Source organism: Cupressus sempervirens, chromosome 5, assembly GCF_028749045.1.
Source record: "Cupressus sempervirens isolate cs-2001-9-10 chromosome 5, ASM2874904v1, whole genome shotgun sequence".
NCBI lineage: Eukaryota > Viridiplantae > Streptophyta > Pinopsida > Cupressales > Cupressaceae > Cupressus > Cupressus sempervirens.
Window position 1 is genome coordinate 517,344,239 of NC_143122.1, and position 20,393 is coordinate 517,364,631.

The following is a 20,393-nucleotide window of genomic DNA, read 5'->3' on the forward strand; positions in this document are numbered from 1 at the left end:
TCAACATTTTTGTACACCATATCTTTGTATATACATCCGTACAGCATTTCCTATGCCTATACGGCCTTGACCAACCACTGTACGGTTGTTCTAAGCACCGTACAGCCTTTCCAAACCAATCCTCAACACCGTACGGTCAAGCTCGTTTTAAAGCTCCCTTCATGCTTGTTACTGTACAGCCACCCTTTTATGTTTGTTGAGTCACACTGTACGGTCTTTCTTGCTCCCGTACGGACACACTGCAAACTTTGTACGGACTTTTTGTAGGAAAATTTTCCATCCAGTTCAGGAATTAACATGCCTTGGAACATTACAGTGGTATCAAAGCAATCGATCCTGCCAGCCTGTGATCGGTGAATGCAAGTTTATAGCCAGAACAGAAGGACACATTCTATTGATCGAATGGCTGAAGAGCAATAACGAGAACGGGAACCGACAGGTGCCGAACTCATTGCACTTCTAAGGGATCTTGCGCGGAACTAGGCACAGATCACTAATACTCAACGGCTTATGGAAGAAACTCTCAAAAAGTTGGCGAAAAACAAAATTTCTGGAGAACCGAATGGACATAGCGCAGATTCGGTGGTAGGTAGATCACACCCTCACATTGCACACTCTCGACCATCCATGCCGACTTTCCCACCACGGACTGAGGCACATCACGGAGAGAGACTTCCAACCTTCGAGGAAATATGGGAGGATTGGCGGAATGCAAATCTTGAAGAAGACATCTCCTACAAGGATTACGTAGATCTAAGAATGAGATACCCAGGAGGTGGGAACAAAGGAGGATCTTTAATGATGACCTAAGGAGAAAATTGATTAAGGTGAACCTGTCTCCATTTGACGATTCAAGCTCCATTTCAGCGCAGGCATGGGTAATGAAAGCCGACACCTACTTCCAACTAAATCCTATGCCCAAAGAAGCGATTAAATTTGCCACGTTACACTTGGAGGGCGTTGTGCACGAATGGTGGCACCACGGCACTATCACTCTTGGGCATGATCAAATAAAGACTTATGCTGAGTTCACAGAGAGACTAACTGAATGATTTGATGGAAAAGACCCCGAGCTCAATTTCAAAGATCTGGCACAGCTGAGGCAAACGGGATCAGTAGATCAATTCATCGTAGAGTTTCAGAGACTTTCTGTGTTGGTGACAGACATTTCTAAATGAAGGCGGGTCGTTCTCTTTATGGATGGAGTGGCAGAACCACTGAAAGGTTGGGTAAAAGGATTCAACCCGTCAACCTTGATGGAAGCAATCAGTAAGGCACGAAGCATGACGTCGTCGTCAGCATCATCCTCATCCTCTCGGATTCATTCACATCTGAAACTGCCGACATTCCCGAGGGACAAACCTCCGCCCAAGAAGCCATCACTGGATGAAGCATCTCGACACGAACTCTGAAGAAAGAAGTTATGTTTTAATTGCAAGGGGCCTTGGGAACCTGGCCACCAATGTCTTGGGAAAGGGAAAATTCATTACATCGAAGTGATGTCCGATGAAGAAGATGAGCAAGATTGAGAGGAAACGCCAGTGGAAGACATCCAACCTAGCGGTGACATTGACATGGCCAACTTCAACCATACAGAGAGGATTGCCGCTTTAATAAAACGTGGAGGATCCATTGCCTTGGCTGGCAGTCCGAGGTGAACAGTTTTCCATGTCCGAGGTACCCTTTAGGGACAAAGGATCACAGTGATGCTGGATAGTGGAGCTACATTGAATTTCATAAATTCATCTTTAGTACAGCGAAGAAATCTTCCAATGGAAGCACACATGGGCTTTCAGGTCAAAGTTGTTGGAGGGACTTTCTTGCCCTGCACGCACCTAGTTCCTCAGCTGATTATCACGATGCAAATCACACAGTGACAGAGGACTTTTTTATAGTGGATCTAGCCGACATGGAGGTCATCCTCAGCATACAGTGGATGGAGACGCTTGATGAATACACTCAGAGTTTCAAGCGAATGGACTTCACTTTCGTGGCTGATGGGAAGAAGGTGGTCCTTCGAGGGATGGAAAATGAAGGACCGAAGGAAGTGTCTGCGCATCGGATAGAGGCAATCCTACGGCATGATGATGTTGCGTGGGTTGCACAATGTTTCATCTCGACAAAACCTATTAAGGGGCACCGAACACCTCCACAGGATAAAGAGCTTCAAGATGTTTTAAGTAGGCATGAAAGGGTTTTCATAGATATTCCTCCTAGCATACCGCCGCATCGAGGATTTGAACATACAATAGAGTTGGAACCATGAGCGAAACCTGTTATAACCACACCGTACTGCCACCCGAAGAAGTTCAAAGATGAAATTGAACAAACGATCCAGGAGTTACTTGATAAGGGATGGATCCGTCCCAGTTCTAGCCCGTTCGCATCATCAGTAGTGTTGGTCAAGAAGAAGGATAGAACATTGCATATGTGTGTGGACTATCGCACACTCAACAAGAGAACAATAAAGAACAGGTACCCCATTCCGAGGATAGATGAGCTGCTAGATGAACTATATGGTGCAGTCTATTTCTCAAAGATAGATCTCCGTTCTGGATACCATCAAATCCGAATGAGGGAAGAGGATGTGGAGAAAACGGCCTTCCGTTGCCATTACGGACACTATGAGTTCCTGGTCATGCCATTCGGGCTGACCAATGCACCTGCTACATTCCAGTCATGCATGAACCGCATCTTTAGCAAGCAGTTGCGTAAGTATTTGTTGGTGTTCTTTGATGATCTTCTCATTTATATCAAGACATGGGAGGAGCACCAGAAACATTTGAACGAGGTTCTAAGTATCATGGAAGAACAGTCCTTGTTCGCCAAACAATCCAAATATGAGTTCGGAATGACGGAGATATTGTACTTGGGGCATGTTGTCAGTCAATATGGGGTTCAAGTGCATCAGGAGAAGATCCAAGCCATCCTCGATTGGCCTCCCCCGAAATCACTCACGGATCTACGAGGGTTCTTCGAATTGTGCAGCTACTGCAGGAGATTTGTCAAGGGTTTTCTCAGCTCAGCGCACCTTTAACAGATCTGACGAAGAAAGGGGCTTTCCAGTGGAATGAAGAAGCGCAACTCACATTTGATAGGTTAAAAGAGGCCATGAGCACTTGTCCGGTGTTGGCATTGCCCGACTTCACCCAACCATTCATTTTGGAATGCGACGCATCAGGGGAAGGCATTGGAGCAGTTTTGATGCAGGACAGACACCCCATCACCTATGAGAGCAAGAAGCTTACACCAGCCGAGAGTCTGTATTCCATCTATGATAAGGAAATGTTGGCCATTGTTCACGCACTGACCAAGTTTCGGCAGTACCTAGTTGGTGCCAAGTTTGTTGTCCGTACAGATCACAACAGTCTGAAATATTTCTTGGAGCAGCGGGATCTGAACGAACAGCAACGAAAATGGGTAAGCAAGGTTCAATCTTTTGATTTTGATATTGAATATTTAAAGGGGAAAAACAATGTTTTTGTAGATGCCTTGTCCCGAAGACCCACCATCTGCTCACTAGAGCAGATCTCAGCCGACCGGAAGGCACAATTGCTGGTGGAATATTCCAATAATACTTTTGCTTGTGAGATAATGGATGGTCACATCCACGATGATCGTTATAAGGTGGTGAATGATATCATTTATTATAAGGATAGGATCTACCTAGTGCCTGAATCAAAGTTGAAGAAAAAGATCCTGAAGCACGTGCACGACTCCCCTCTGGCTGGTCATCCCGGCTTCCTAAAAACTTACAGAAGTATGAGGGAGAGGTTCTCATGGAGGGGATTGAAAGGGGATGTATTGCAGCATGTCAGAGCACGTATTGTTTACCAACAGAACAAATCCGAACACACTCTTCCTACTGGACTGCTACAGCCTCTGTCGATTCTCGAACATAAGTGGAAAAGTATATCCATGGATTTCATAACAAGTCTTCACAAGGTGAAAGGAAGGGATTGCATCTTCGTGGCAGTTGACCGATTGACAAAGTACGCTCACTTCTTCGCCATCCCTTCGGACCTTCAAGCTACACAGATCGCCGATCTGTTTTTCAGAGAAGTCTTCCGCCTACACGGGTTACCCCGAAACATCATCAGCGACCGGGATAGACACTTCATCAGTATCTTCTAGACAGAACTGTTTCGGATGGCAGGAACTGAACTATCACCAAGCACAAGTTACCACCCACAGACAGATGGCCAAACTGAAATTGTGAACAAATGGCTCGAAGGTTATCTACGGAACTACGTCTTGGCACAACAACGCGCGTGGGTGAAATGGATCCACCTTGGAGAATACTACTACAATACCACTTATCACATGTCGATCGGAATGACGTCGTTCAAGGCTCTATACGAGCACGAACCACTCTCCTTCCTTGATACAGTGTTGAGTGATAGTCGTGCTCCAAAGGCGAAGGATTGGCTTCAGGAAGGACAGGACATTCTAAAGAGTTTGAAAGAAAACCTGCAGCAGGCACAAAACCAACAAAATGTATATGCCGACAGACATCGATTAGAGAAGAGTTTTGAAGTGGGGGATTTGGTCTACCTCCGACTATAGCCTTATCGACAGTCCTCACTAAAGGGAACAAGGAAGGAGAAACTAAAGCCTCGGTTTTATGGTCCCTATCACATGATCCGTCGCATTGGTGAGGTAGCGTACAAACTAGAGCTTCCCGAAGGTAGTCACATTCATAATGTCTTCCACGTTTCTTGTCTGAAGAAGGCTATCGGGCAAAACATCTCCGTCACTACAAATCTTCCACCACTCAATGAGGAAGGGAAACTCATCTTGGAACCTACTGAGATTCTCGAAGTACGGGAAAAAGTCTTGCGTAACCGAACGGTGAGAGAATACCTGGTACATTGGCGACATCTATCATTGGACGATGCAACATGGGAAGGCGAACACATCCTTCAGCATCCGGCACTGCATTTGCTTGAGGACAAGCAAATTTCGGGACGGGAGGACTGTAATGTTCCTGAACACAAATAAATGTATTTAATTATTTTTGTGTAACGGGCCGATTGTCTAATTTAACTTGGACCCAAATTTAATTTTTGTCATAGTAGAGTGTGTCGCCGTCGGCTACTTTTTGTACACCCTCGGAAAGTTTTTTCCGATGGGTATTTAAGCACGGCTCGTAGTAGTTGATAGGTATGCTTTTGGATTTCAATTATCTGTACTGCGGATTCCTGTTGGAGTTCGGCAATTATTCGCCATTTCGGAAGTGAAAGACCTTCCCTATTTGGCCTGCACGGTTTCGGTCGGATTCAACCCTCACCCTATTCCGTTGGTGTCCGCCTCGATCTGTATTCGACAATTCGAAGACTTAATTATACAAATATCTCCGTTGGTGATTGCTCTTGGTTTGGTATCAGCTAATTGTATATGTATTTATTGCAATTAAAGTGGCATTGTTTGGTTTATGATCATTTACAGGAGCCCCCTATGCATTTCGAGATACTCATTCTAGCTGTACGGCTTGGTATTTTTCCATACAACTCGTTACCATTCATTCCCTACAGCATTCAACATTTCCGTACGCCATATCTTTGTATATACATCCGTACGGCATTTCCTATGCCTGTACGGCCTTGACCAACCACTGTACGGTTATTCTAAGCACCATACAGCCTTTCCAAAGCAATCCTCAACACCATACGGTCAAGCTCGTTTTACAGCTCCCTTCATGCTTGTTACCGTACGGCCCACCTTTTATATTTGTTGAGTCACACCGTACGGTCTTTCTTGCTCCAGTACGGACACACTCCAAACTCTGTACGGACTTTCTGTAGGAAAAGTTTCCATCCAGTTCGGGAATTAACTTGCCTTGGAACATTACAAACAAGGAGAATAGGTTTTATTGATAGAATAGAATTTCCAACACATGAAGAATATGAAGAACAAGTAAAACAATGTATTAAAGAGGAATAACTTTGTTACCATGAAATTGTACAAGGTGTAGATGTATGTGAATTTGGGACAAATTTTCTAGCAAAGGAAGAGGAAATATATCCATCGAAAGAGAAAGAGATTGCAGTACAGCAAGAATAACATGGAGAACAAAATAACGAAGAGGTTGTTGAAGTAAAAATGGAAGAACAAGAAGAAAAAGCTAATAAGGACAGCCAAAAGGAGTTTATGTTGAAAGTTCAGTAGTGATTGGGACAGTGATATGTCCTTTAAGTAGTGCTAAGGGTATGATGCAAGAGAGTACCCCTATGATGAAGAATGTAGTCATGGAGACAGGGGATAGTTTGATATGCCAAAAGGAATGGCATGAAGAAGAGGTTCAGTTTATAAGTCTGATTTTGTCTCAAAAGAAGAGACTATAGAAGAGTTGGTAACGAGTCACAACAAGACTCAAGAGTTTTTGTGTTCTCCGAGCATAGAGATATGGCATGTAGATATTGACAACAAAGGTGAGTTTTATTGGAAAGTATATTTGGTAAAGTTGCATCTGTATGTAATAACAAATGTTCAATACATGATGATGTTGATGGCAAGCTATGAACAATAGATGGTTTTTATGTTACCAAGAGGAAGGAAGTCTACAGTCAAACTCAAGTTGACATGGCAGCTTTGGGTGCTCAAAGCCCAAGCCACAAGATGGCACAAATAGAAGAAATACAAAGCCACAGTGAAGATGAAAACTTTATCTACTAACATTTTGTTTTGCAGCTATTTCCAAGAGGACTTTGAAATATTTCAAAGTCGGGAGTATAATGCAAGAGCACACATGGGATGAAGACTCAAAGAATACTTTATATTGTAAAGTCAATTAGAGTCATATTGTTTTAACATGATTACTGATGTAAAAGGATTAATTTAATCCTTACTTGATATGTATTAGGTCCATTTATTATGTTTAGAGTCATATTTTCAAGATAAATGAAAATTGTCAAATATGTAATAAAATATTGTCATAAAATGTTGACAATATGTAAAGATGATGTAAGGGAGAAGGTGAATGGTCACAAGGGGTAGTTAATTAGTTATAGAACTTGAAAAGGCTTTAAAATATGATGTATTGGTCGTGATTTTTAGAATGTAATGGCTGGATAAGCTGAAAGAAGAAGTGAAATAAAGAGAAGTTTATTTTTGGGAGTTTTATGATAAATTTCTGGGTTATTTTTCCAGACATCCGACTGTTCTTTTTGTTGGTATGTGCACATATGAATAGATACATACCTCCAACTTATAGGTTTGGAAAGGTAGTTGAGTTAGCTTTACTTTAGTTTTGGTTTGAACGAATTCCATCATGAATTGAAGAAGTTATGATCATTTGAGTGCAGACTGGTCTGGATCTGATTTTCGTGGTAGTAGTTTTGGAAAAAGTTTAATAACTTTTATTCTACTAATTGAATTCAGCTATAAATTGGAGAAAACGTGTTTAACTCATTCCAAATCAATCTCATAAAAGGAATTTGAGATATCATTTCATTTGTAAAAGTTATTGAAGAATCTTTAAATCATTTGGATTTCGTCCCAGCTTATGGATTTTTGTTTGAATCTTTACATAAGGTGTAAGAGCCCACTATTGAAACTTCTTGGGTTCTAATTCCACAAGAAGTGTTCCAAGAGGTGTAGCTCTGCATCAGTGATTCAAAATATTCTTTTAAAATTGATTGGTTTCCATGGATGAGTATATGATTCCTCTGTCATTTTCTTGTTAACATCTTCACTTACAAAAACCCTACTAACTTTTAGTCTATATTCTACTTTTTATGTGCTTTTCAGTAGTATTTTAGCTTATTCTTTTTTCTTATAATTTTGCCTACTTTTCACACCACCAAAACATGATTTCAAGTATATTCTTCTTTTGTTCCACCTGTCTCTATCACAGAAAACAAAAGGAAAAACCAACAATAAATGAAAGCTTGGAAGGGAAGGTAATTGGTACCTTTGATAGAATTGTCCAATCATCAGATGTGGATATAGAACTTGGGCAGCTAAATTTCTAAAAGACAATATACCCAGATCATTAGTAAGATAGCTACTAATTTCAAATTCTCACTGTGGATAACAAGTTCTATAAAAAAATATAATTGCATCTAATTAAAGGTAATTAAAGATAAACCATTTCACAACAGTCAGCATTCCTACAATACTTCCTCAAACTTTTCAAAACCAAATTTAAGTCCTTTAGTAGATAGGGATAAGGATATCCCTCCAATGTTCCATCTAAAAAAGAAGCCACATCTTTCAGAGAAAATAAATGCCCCCGCTGCCTTTGTGCTTGAGGTCTGCATTTGATAATATTTTCACTAAGACTCCCTCTGAATAGGTGACCTTGTATATAGAGTGTCATGATGCAATAAGTACTAATACAATCAGTACATGAATACAGAGAGTGCACCACTCATACATAATTGGTGAACATGGACTCTATATGAATATGGTAAGACTGGTTACTTATATTATCTTGAAGCAACCACCACTAACACCATAATGTTATTATTTGATGCATGTAATGACCCCACAAAATGGTCAATAATATGGAAAAACCTGATCTTGTAACAAGGTCATGAACCTTGAGTTTAGGTGATGTTAAGTAGGCACCTTGAGTAAAAATGGAATATCTTTCACAGACTTCAAACTGTTACGCAGAGTCGTCAGCATTTCATCACATCCATAGAACAGTGATATCTCTCAAGTTAAAAAGACAAGGATATTTTTCTCACATTTGGTGAACCTATCTTAGAGGAAAATAAGAGAGCACAGATTGTGGATACAGTATTTAGACGATCGTTCAAAACATTCAGATCTAGAATAGGCCTCAGAAACCAAATCCTGGACATTGAAGAAAGCATTAGTTAATCACAATAATCATATGATACACTAAAAAATATTCAACTAGTATATGACCTAAGAACCAACTCCTAGAAACATAACAGAATATTTTATATTTACATGAGTTGGTTACTTTAGTGGCAATGTTAATCAAAAATGCAAAAACAAAATGTAAATTATTCACTGTTTACCTTAAAAGGCGCCGGCCCATGACTGTGACACACTGAAATATTGAAGATCAAACACCAGAATAATAAGCAGTGCATGATATTGGCGTTCCAATGCATTCATTTGGAATTAAGTTTTAACAGTCAGAGGGTAATCAATGTACAATAAGTGTTTGAATAGTTGGGATACCTTATTAAACACCCCAAATAGAGAAAACCTGCAAAAAGGAAAGCATGCATCAGTTTCTTCTTCCGTCTGAAAACAGAAGGCAATTCTTTGGCATTTCTGACCTTACCCTTCCTTGGCTTTTCCAATACCCATGCAGCTTGGGTGTTTATCAACTTGAAAAATTTGTAAAGCATCATAACCCAGGGCATCAATTCTCAGAAACTTGTTTCTGCTACTGATGTAAGGGTTTTCATATTTCTAGCATTGCAACATCTAACTAGCTTCATTTACAAAATGAAAGTGCTTGTTTTAAGTCTATATAAAAGCACAAGTTATCATAGTAATAAAGTATCAAGAAATTGAAATGTAGATAAATTAGTGAGAGGATAAAATGAGATCTCTGTAACACCATCAATTTTTATCGATGCAGTGTCATATTCTTTCTGTTCGATAGTGTCCACTAGCATTTCCTGCTGTAGTATAGTAAGAAGTCCTCCAGCAGCACGAACTTGCATGTCGCTTTCAATATTCATCATGGAATTCAACTAGATTCCAAATAAAGCCTATTGTTAAAACCTTAATCTATGGAAAATTGAGTTTCAATCAACAAACTCACAAACCTTTATCTTCTAAATGCATATGCAATCAGAAAGGGTTTGCAAACAGAACAAAAACTAACTACTAACTGAAAAAGTTTTTAAAGTTGCAATAAAAATAAAATATTAAATAAGTGATTAAAGGAAAACATAACCATCACCAAAATTATGCCTTTTATTAACTTCTCTACTGCAATTATAAAATGCTTCTCTATTTTAGAAAGAGTTTCTGATAAGCAGAGAAATATATCACATAAGCCAAATCAAATAAATTATACATTCATTTAAATTGGTCAATGAAATAGTATGATCAAAGAAGCACTGATGTCAGGTACAATAGGTGTAAATGATAAACTGCAGGCAAAATCTAAAATATGAAATGACTAAATTTATATTTATGAACATCAACAGCAACCAATCACTAAAACTTATAAGCATGTTCAAAATCCCAATAAAGAAAATTCAGAGACAAAATCAATGGCCATATTTAGGAGTAAAATATAATAAAAGTTGACATGCAGGAGATCGGCCTTTTTGGACCAGGATACATTTGCATTTGTAAATGCAAACATGAACCCCAATTTGAAGAGTTGAATCGTTCATGGCAAACAAAAATGACCTTGAATCTTGCCTGCAAAATGGAGCATTGCTGCCATTTGTTAAGAGGCATTTCAAGACTAGAGATCGCATTAATGGTAGAGTGTTTCAATTTGTTTTGAATTTGCTCTCAGAAAACATCTATAAGAGTTTCGTTTGGGTTTTTGTTTTCAAGATCCTTGGGCATTTTTTTACTCCCAGCAAACCCTAGCAACATTTTCATTGCAGTTTTGGTTTTTCAAGAGAGGTATGGTGTTTTTCTTTTGCATTTGCTCCATATTTGAAGAATGTTTCATGAAGTTCTCCTTCTTTGCTAAAATGCCTACAATTTGTATCTATGTGTCTTGTTTTAGTTTTGTTATATTCTTCATGTTTGTTTCCATGTTTTTGCATTAACTTTTTCAGATCTGTATAGGATATTGGTTTTGAAAGATTGAATGTATTCTTCTCATAAAAATGATGCAAGTTCTTCAAACAAAGAAAGATGCAAGTCTTTCCCAAAAACAAAAGCTCCAAAATGCATGTTCTTCCCCACGTGCAATCAAATTTGAAAACCACAATTGCAAGTCTACTTTGCCAAGAAGAGACTAAGTCATTCCCTTGTACTTGGGCTTCTAAAGCCTGATTACAAGTGTTTCTCAAGCAAAAACTAAACTCTTTCCTATTCGCAGTCAGGATTTTAAAACCTGAATGCAAGCAAAATACCTTCCCAAATGCAATTGTAATTGGATTTCAAAACCCCAATTACAAGTAAACGTGAGCTTCCATTGTATGTACATGCATTTGCACATATAAAAACTATAATTTTGGCCTCCAATGCCTATAATCTATTCACCTTCAATACCCACCAAAAAACCCGAAATTCTTCATTGGTCGTATTTTTCAGAAGGATATTTTGCAGGAACACCCACATGATAAAGCCTACAAGAAAGTGTAAAATGGTTTAGAGCATAGAATGCTTTCAAGACTGACTCCAAGAAGATGGTAGAAAACCAATAAGAGGGATTGTGAACATTTTTTCAGTCATGGGTGAGAACGAAAAATCAGTGATTTGTTGACGCCGCCAAATGTAGAGGTCAAATTGTTATTTCTACAAAATGTTCCCATCCATGTACAGATTTGAAGATTTCTGGCACTTGGCAATCTAGTGATCAGAAGACTCCTTTGATAACGGATGATTTAAGTAGGAGTCATCTCTTGTCAAACAATTAATATATTTTCATCATGCATTTTGTAATTTTGTTTTTGACAAATTACATGTAATTGGCAAACAAGTTGTAATTGCAAGTGACCTTTTTACCTGTAAAGTCATTACCTGTAATCAAATTGCAGGTCAAGCATATTTAACTTAGTTACCTATTCGGGATACGAATCCGATTTAGGCACATGAATCAAATTCATGGATTTGTGTTTTTTTTTTCCCAATCAGGATTTGTGAATATATACATAAAAGAGAATATACAATGAGAAAGCGAAATAGAGAGCAAATTTGAGGTGAATTGTATTTGGATGTGAAATAAAAGGGTCGTTTTAAGGTTAGAAAGAAGAAAAATATTTAAAAATTCATATTAAATAAGTTAGACCCCCTTAAAACCTTGGCCTGCCTGTCAATCCTTGAGGAATCATGCTGGATCCTTGAGGATTCGTGCTGGATTCTTGCTGATTCGAGCAGGATCCTTGGTTTACATAGTGGATTCATCTGGATTCGTGGCCCGCAAATCCAGATGAATTCACTAAGTAAAACAAGGATCCTACCTGAATCAGGCACGAATCCAGATCCAGCCTCCCACAAATCCAAACGAATCCACTAAGTAAAACAAGGATCCTACCCTAATCAAGCATGAATCCAGAATCAGATCGAATCCGGATCCAGATCCAGCCTCTAGGCCACAAATCTGGTAACTAAGATATTTAAACATGCAATTCAAATAAGTCAAAGTTAGTTAGGGAATAGGTCAAAGTTTGTTGGGTTTTTCGCACCTTTTCCTCTCAACCCCTCACCTAAATATAGGAGGGAGCCTCGTTGTAATTGGTATCTTTAGACCAAGGCAAGAAAACTTTCTAGTTTAGATATGCACTCCTAAGACTTTGAGCTTGCAAGTAGATTAAATTGATCTCAATAAAATAGGCAATTTGCTTTCATGTTTTATGTTGATTCAAGGTGTGATGTGATGACATTTTCTAGATATTGATTGTGAAGTTTGTTCTTTTAAGTGCATTCAAATTTATAATTTGTTTTCAGAATTGGTCTTCCAAACTTTGAGTTGTTTGTTAAGTCTGAGATTAACATAGGACACTCAAGCAAGGGAATAGCTTGCAGAATTTGTGCTGCTTCGTTTTCTTTGTTTGTGCATGCAAGGTGAAATACATGTTGGAGACTTTGAGTTGCATATTTGTTTCATTCTTATTCTCAAAGTCTCATGAGGAGCCATGGAAAGACTTTGAGCTTTCATGGCTTTCTTGGTTACATAAAATGTTGGTACACTAAAGATTATTCTTACATCTAGTCTTTTGTTTATTGGAATTATAGCTCCAATAAATACTTTGTAAGTGAATTACACTATTTCTTAAGGATTCTATTGTAATCGTAACGTCTATTTCAAAATGAGAGAATGGGAAGAATGCCCCACCCTGATTTAGCTTAATGTAAATCGCAGTTTTATGTGTTTAGTTAACTCCAGTACCAATAAGGAGGAGACTTCTATTAGAATTAGGAGAGACTGTGTCTCACACGCTGTGGGTGGAACCATTGTTTTGCAGTTGATCCTTAAAACTGTTGTTTGCAAAATATTCCCCCAATAGTAGTGACAAAACTATCTATTTAAAAACAAAAAAGAGCCAAGATCAATTTCCAAGTGGCAAATGCAACCATCTCATATCATTTTGTGATTGCAGCAGCAATGATTTATAATGATGCCAACATACATGACAATAGGGACTTATTTGTCAAACATTTAAGTTATGGTTGGATGTGTTTGTCACCAATCACAATCCTTGGTTGGTTTTGAAAGGATATGTTTGTTCCCTTTCACAAGAAGTGGATGGAAATTTCAATTCGAATAGGCAAATCAAAAGAGCTAAGGGAACAAGTTTGAACATGTACCACATTTAAAGGATTATTGAGCAAATGTAGTTGGTGATTTTGAAGGTAGAGGGTGTTTTTAAAATTGACTATGGATATGATTAGAATATAGAATTGGCAACAAGTTCAAGTGGTCGATCAGATGAGGATGATGACAATCTCATTAGAAAGGATTTTGTGACACTTTTCGCTCAACAATGGTTGGATAGAAAGATGACAAACTTGAAGAAAGAAGGAATCCCACTAACTTATGAAAAGATGAAATAAGTGGACGAAATTGAGGATGAAACAGCAAAGCAACCACAAGAGGTCAGTGATACACAAAAGGGTGAAAGTAGTAAGATAAGGAAAAATAGTGATAAAACTTCACAAACCTAAGGTTCGAAAGGGAAAGAAATTCTAAATCAAGAACCTTCATTCAAGAAACAGAAAACAACTGCACCTCCATCAAAAGAAAGTGCTACTTCAGCACAAGAGAAGAATGTGCCAGCTAAGAATAATGAAGCATCTCTAGGGGTTGTGATAAAGTCGGAGGCTATTATAAGCCAATGTTCTAGTTACACTCCCTTAAGTCAAAGCAAACAAGAAGAAGATCATCCTCCACAAATAGATGAGGATGAAATGATCAACATTGATGATAGTTCCAAGAAGGAAGAGATTGGCATCCCACACAAAGACGTGATCATAAAACCAACGAGAAATCAAGGGGAAGATCAGGGTGGATGTTCAACCAACATTGATGTTTGACTTGAGCTTTTTTGGGGTATTCAAGAAGGATATTCAAAGCCTGGAAGAAAAAAGATACTTATCTTTCTGATTGAAATTCTTTTCTTAAAATTGTTTACTTAGTACGAGTTCACAACAAGGATAATGATATTTTTATTTGTAAAACATAACAGTATTTCAGTAAATACAATTGATATAAGATACAACATAGAAAGAGAAAGAAGTCAAAGAACAACTTACAAAACAAATTCTCTCCTTATCATTCAAATCTTTATCCATTCCAACAACTTGAAGGTACATTAATCTAGAACAAGAACAGTGCAAAATTTTAAAAACAATGAAGATGCTAACTTTCAGATTGTGTAACTTACAGAAAATGTATTTGAATTGTAAAGTACAATAATGGTGTTAACTTGTCCTGCCCAAAAATAGAAAGAAACTTCAAGGAAAAATAAGAATACAATAGCATATGGAAAAGAAGCTTTGAGCATTATTTCATAACGAAAAGAATGGCAATATTTTGTAACCATCTATAATGTTAGTAATTCTTTAGATAGAATAGGGTACAAAGTTATGCAAAGGAAGCACTATGATATTTACCTACTTTATATCATTGTTATTCCACACATACATTTAAAAAAGATTGGTAAAAGAGATAAGACAATCTTATGCTCACTACATCCTACTATGGCCCTCCTGCCATAGATAAATTAATGAGTGGGCGTCTAGGATTAGATCATGCATATATATCACAAACATTGCAATCAATATAAGATACTAAATTGTTGCAACTTTCTATCTTGCATTAGTTTTTGTAGATAATAGGTTATCGTCTTTCTTAAAAAATTTACTAGTCTCTCTTCCACTTATGTGAGAATTCATTACGCATTTTGTTCTCTTCTATGAATATCTTTTTCCATTTAGCTTCTCTAACATTGGGGATCACTTTCACTCATTGATCTATGATGTAGTGAATTTTACTGCACTAACATAATCCCATTTTCTATCTAAACCCTGTGGAGCACATAACAGATGAAAGGAAAAATATGAAGTGACCTCTTTAAATTATGTAATCTTCCCCCTCCCCTATACAAAGAGTGAGGGCAAAGTAATCTAACAAGGTGGACTATTTTTAGTTAGCATATGCTTTGACCTCATCCACTGGATTCTCCTTTTGGATCAAGAGTTAAAATTGCACTTCTCTTTTTGGCATTTTATTAATTTGGGGTTCCTCCTTTGTAAACTATCTTTTCAATCTGTTAATCATTATACAGTCTGTAATGTCCCTTTTTTAACTACGTCAAGAAATATGGAGGATTACCTTAACTTCTCCTTCCACTATGCCAACTGATTGCAATCACATCAAGTAATGGAAGTTAAACTAGTGATCATCTGTTATTTCTGGTATAAAAAATTGTTAAGTCCCCTTTTTAAATTATTTGGACACTACGTGGGTTAATGAATGTAAAGTGCAGCTATGTGAATTATGAATACAATTTGATGAATTATTAATATGACTGGTAATTCCAAATGCTGCAACAATGGAAATGCACTAATGTATAACAATGGAATGGTAAATGGATATATATATGTATGTATGTATGTATGTATGACTGGGAATTCCAATGCCACAATGGAATACAACTGATATTTTCAATAGTATCACAATACAATGATAATGCAGAGATAAATATATTATTGACTGCAATGTATACTTGGCAGTTCGAAAGTAAAATGAATTCACTATGTATATTGACTGTTTCTGATTTAGCAATGTAATGGCATGCATGCTACCTTGTTTGTCATCTCCGATGTGCAATCTGATATGTGCTGCAAGTTACAGGATAAACACTTGGCAGAGGTATGCCATCTCAGATATTCTGATATTATTATGCAATTTTTTTGTACAGGAGCCGTCTCTGATATGTCTATAATAATATATGCTCTTTGACTGGTGTCGTCTCCGATATGCAATTATTATATTTTCACTGAGGTAGGTTGTGATAGCAACTGACTATGCTCTTATCGAGCAAAATCGACAAAGAGATATAAGTTTATAAAATCAATTCTTCACATAACTTTGGATAGGCAATCAGCTTAGTATGTATATGTGCCAAAGAGGCACAATGAAAAGATGCCAATCTTCATTACCAATAACTGCCATTGCTGATTGATAATTAATACAATTATTATGACTAATGGTATATAGTTGCTGATTAAACATAACAATCAATATGTGCCAAGTATCAATGGTAATTGGAACATTATCATGCCACCATATGTTTGGCAAAAGATTATTTTGCATCAAATCTATTTAATATTAATTGTGTGTTATGAATTGACCTCCTTGTGATTATACGGTGGATATTATCACTGATGCTCTGTAACCCATATTCCTTCTAGAATGTTACTGTTGCCCATATGTTTCAATAACAAATGAATAGTAATTATTCTATCAAGCTCTGTGTGTGTGTGTGCGTGCGTGCGTGAGTGCGTGCGTGTGTGAGTGTGCGTGTACGCACACGTGCGTGTGTGTGGGTGCGTGTGTGTGTGCATGCGTGCGTGTGTGCATGCGCGTGCACATGTGTGTGGGGGAGTGTGTATGTGTGTGTGTGTTGGCTAAGTGTATCATTAGATATATGTTTCAATCACGTTCCTTATCTATCATTGACTAAGATCATTCAAAATTTTATTATTTGTCCTGCTGTGATGCCCATATTAGCTTCTACAGCTGCTTGAAATTACTCTATAGATATGATCATTGTCTCACTTATATTGAAGAGGTCTAGTGATTGTCGCTGCATATATGCTGACCTCGGTATGAATGCTGGAACTTGATTAGTTATTGGAATATCACTTCTATATATTCCGTCTTTTAGTTCAGAATATATCATTGACTGCGTATTTGGTCCTCTTTCCTATTGATAAGGACGTATATTGTGGAATTAATATATTCTATAGATTAAACTTAAATAATTGTATATTAATTTCTCGATGTTGATTTAGGTAAATTACACCAATAATGTATACAACTTAGAAATGATATCAATATCTGATGTTACCATGTATTATAGGCTATGAATATTACTTTATCACTTATAGTGAAGATAAGATGATGCTAAATCTGATATAGTTGATAAGTCTCTGCAATCGATTATATTAGTTTCAGCTATTGATTTGCAATATTCGATATGACAAATTGATTATGCAAATATTTATATATACACACATAAACATACACATGTTGCTTGAAGCGATATGTTGCTTCTTCAGATTGTTATTGAAATGCTTGCAACTTGATAATGAGTGCTGCATCTGATATGCAATCCTTTATATCTGCAATCCCTTGGTGCTGTTTCTGATCTGCACTATAATGTTTGCAACCAATAATGCCAATGGCACTTGCTCTTAACAAATCAGATCCAATATGGATTATGTATAAAAGAGAAAATATCCAATGATGCCGAATGAAATGCAAAAGATCTTGCTTATACATCTCCAAAACTGAAAGGTCAGCATCCTTTGGTAATAGTGAGACACTTCATTATCACACTTCTTAATGACAATTACTAATTACATTAATAACAAATGCTAACTGCTGTATACAAATCGTACCTTTTAATTATCATGCTAATCACTTAAGCCTTCTTACTAAATTGATATCTTTAATCGATATTAGTAATGCTCTTCTTATTGTGTTATAATCAACTTAGATTATCAACTACTTGAGCAATATAGATTAGGTCGATAGCGATCTCCTTAATTAATATTTGCTCGGTCATCCTTAATCATTATCAATAGTCTCTGCAATGTTGATGTGATCATTCTTGAACTAAGACGCAAGTCTTGAGTTCTCTTAGCCGTAAATACAACTATCTACACTTAATATCCTGAGCGATATCTTCCTTGGCAAGGGAGTCAACCTTTATATTTATTTATAGACTTTAAATATCCAATTATCAATACTATACCTTCCTGGATTAACAATATAAATTGTTGACTCTTACTTGATTGTATGACAATGGGTGTCCATGCTGATTATCCTTATATGTACTTCTCCCAACTGATGTATTATTGTCTTTGCACATGTTGCCTACCTAATTCACACAGTCCCTTGAAGGTAATCATTCGTCCATTGTCTTGATTGTGATTGTCTCATTGATGGAAATACTCTTAATACTTAGTATGATGTGTTAGATAACTGAGAGGAGGGGTGAATCACTTATCCTCAGGCCCTTTAAAATATTTCACCACACTTATGACAACACCAAAATGCTCAGAAAACAAGAACTGTAACTATAAACTTGTTCAGTCTGTACGCACAGAAATTGCTCAAACTTCGAACCCTTTCAAAAGGTTGAGGATGGCCTTAAATACACATCCCAAGTCTCATCCTAACTGTTTCAGATAGTTACTAGGCTCCATCTACAAAGTTTCTCAAATACAACAAAAAGTTTGTCAATGTTGTCAATGACAACATTGACAATTTTTGAGCAACTTTTACAATTTTTGGAGTTTGACCCTCAAACTTGCTCCAAAGGTTACCAAAACTTACCAAAAGCCTTGAATGGATACAAAACATGTAAAAAGGACCTTGTAGCATCATTTTGGCCATCCTACCCTCCAAAACACAAAAATGCCTATTTGACCTAGCCAAGCAACTAGGAGCAACTAAGGCCTCATGAGGTTTTCTAACCTTAACTTACCTCAACCCAGGATTAGGTCAGCCCTATTATTCACCTAGTGGTGTGACTAACACCACTACAAGCCAAAATATCCTAGGAGCCCTAGGTCTTCCATGAGCCTACCTAGGTGCCCCTGCACCAAAAAACCACCTGGGACTAGTCAACCGAAATAATTTCACTCTTCTGAAGTGAGCTTGGTTAAGAGTCAACCCTATTAAAGGTTACAAGCACACTACTAAGTGTGACCCTATTAGGGGATTTTCACCAAAGATCATCTAGACCTTATCACCCTTCAATGAGTGGCCTATCTAAAGGTCTTACAAACACTCAATGGAACGTCGCATACAAATGGATTTAAATAAAGACTGTTTAGTCCACTTGATTAAGAGATTTTCTGCTACAATAGTTAGAGAGTTATAATGAAATAATCTTTTTAAAATAGCAACTACCTTTTGTTGATCAGATCTCCATTGTGCATATATCTCTTACTTACTGACAGGCCATCACACTAACATCATCATTCCTCTTCACTTTGCACTTCAGATCTGCTCAGTATGATCAATTTGTTCAACAACTTTATCACCACCTTATCAGCTACTCAACTAGCAAATAGACCAGCAGCATTTACCTTCTTGTCTCTTTGTTATATAGACAAATTTTTGCTGCTTCATCGCACTCATTGATTTTGCCGCTTAATCACGATCGTCAATCAATCTTTCCAGCTCAAATACATTGAAACTAGACACTTAAGAAAACGGTTTAACCTTGAACTTTGTGCACTCCCTTATTTCACTAAACACGCCTCAAATCTCAACCATTTCATCTTGTCTTATTAATTCTAGTCGTTGATCTTGCTAACTAACTTCTTCCCTATCTTAGAATCTTCTAGAATATTCTAGATCACTCAATGTCATCCTTTACTTGATCTTCCACAAACTGTTCATCTTTACCGAACTGTGTTCTTGCTTCACCGAACACCTCCATCACTCAATCAATACTACACTCAATCAATACTATTCTTGCTTAGTTATCTTTGCGCTTGCTCGGCTAACATTGACTTCTTACTTGACCTTCCAACTTCTTCATTTATCGACCACCATTTCTAACTCAGTATAAGTTACTAATTCTTTCTCCTTTCTCTTTGCAACTTCGTTCCTTTCTTCACCGACCAAAACAACTTGCTCATACATCATCTTAACTCTTCATCAGATCATGTAAAATAATCAAATCAATAGTATCTTGCCATAGACCAATTCATTAGTTGCCCAGTTAATATCACAAACTCAACATCACTTAGTCATTCCATCTTCTAACTTTATTTTCCACTTCTCTATTCAACACCACATCCTTCAAATGATTGCAACTTACATGAATTAGTGTAGTCAAATAAACTGACATCAATGACGATATAACAACTAATATAACTCTTCTACATATAACTCATAGCTTTGTTCTAACCTTGTTTCTCATCAGCATCACTTATATCCAACAATCTCTCTCTTTCATTTATCAGCATCAATTATGTCCAACAATAGCATCAGTTCATCAGTTGTGTCCAACATAATGAAT

At 37.3% G+C, this 20,393-nt stretch overlaps 2 protein-coding genes across 2 annotated transcripts in view; one reads left to right on the plus strand and one right to left on the minus strand.

Moving 5' to 3' along the window:
• MSH5 (MUTS-homolog 5) overlaps positions 1–20,393 on the minus strand; it is a 364,768-nt gene that overhangs the window by 292,275 nt on the left and 52,100 nt on the right. Inside the window, exons 6-13 of the mRNA XM_089831617.1 lie at positions 14,380–14,443; positions 9,529–9,683; positions 9,266–9,367; positions 9,160–9,187; positions 8,994–9,025; positions 8,745–8,802; positions 8,572–8,658; positions 7,913–7,969 (exon numbers count right to left, since the gene is read on the minus strand). Of these exons, the coding sequence (XP_089687743.1) occupies positions 7,913–7,969; positions 8,572–8,658; positions 8,745–8,802; positions 8,994–9,025; positions 9,160–9,187; positions 9,266–9,367; positions 9,529–9,683; positions 14,380–14,443 (583 nt within the window). The remainder of the gene's footprint in view (positions 1–7,912; positions 7,970–8,571; positions 8,659–8,744; positions 8,803–8,993; positions 9,026–9,159; positions 9,188–9,265; positions 9,368–9,528; positions 9,684–14,379; positions 14,444–20,393) is intronic.
• LOC149556975 (uncharacterized) overlaps positions 1–20,393 on the plus strand; it is a 363,967-nt gene that overhangs the window by 292,026 nt on the left and 51,548 nt on the right. The window lies entirely within an intron of this gene.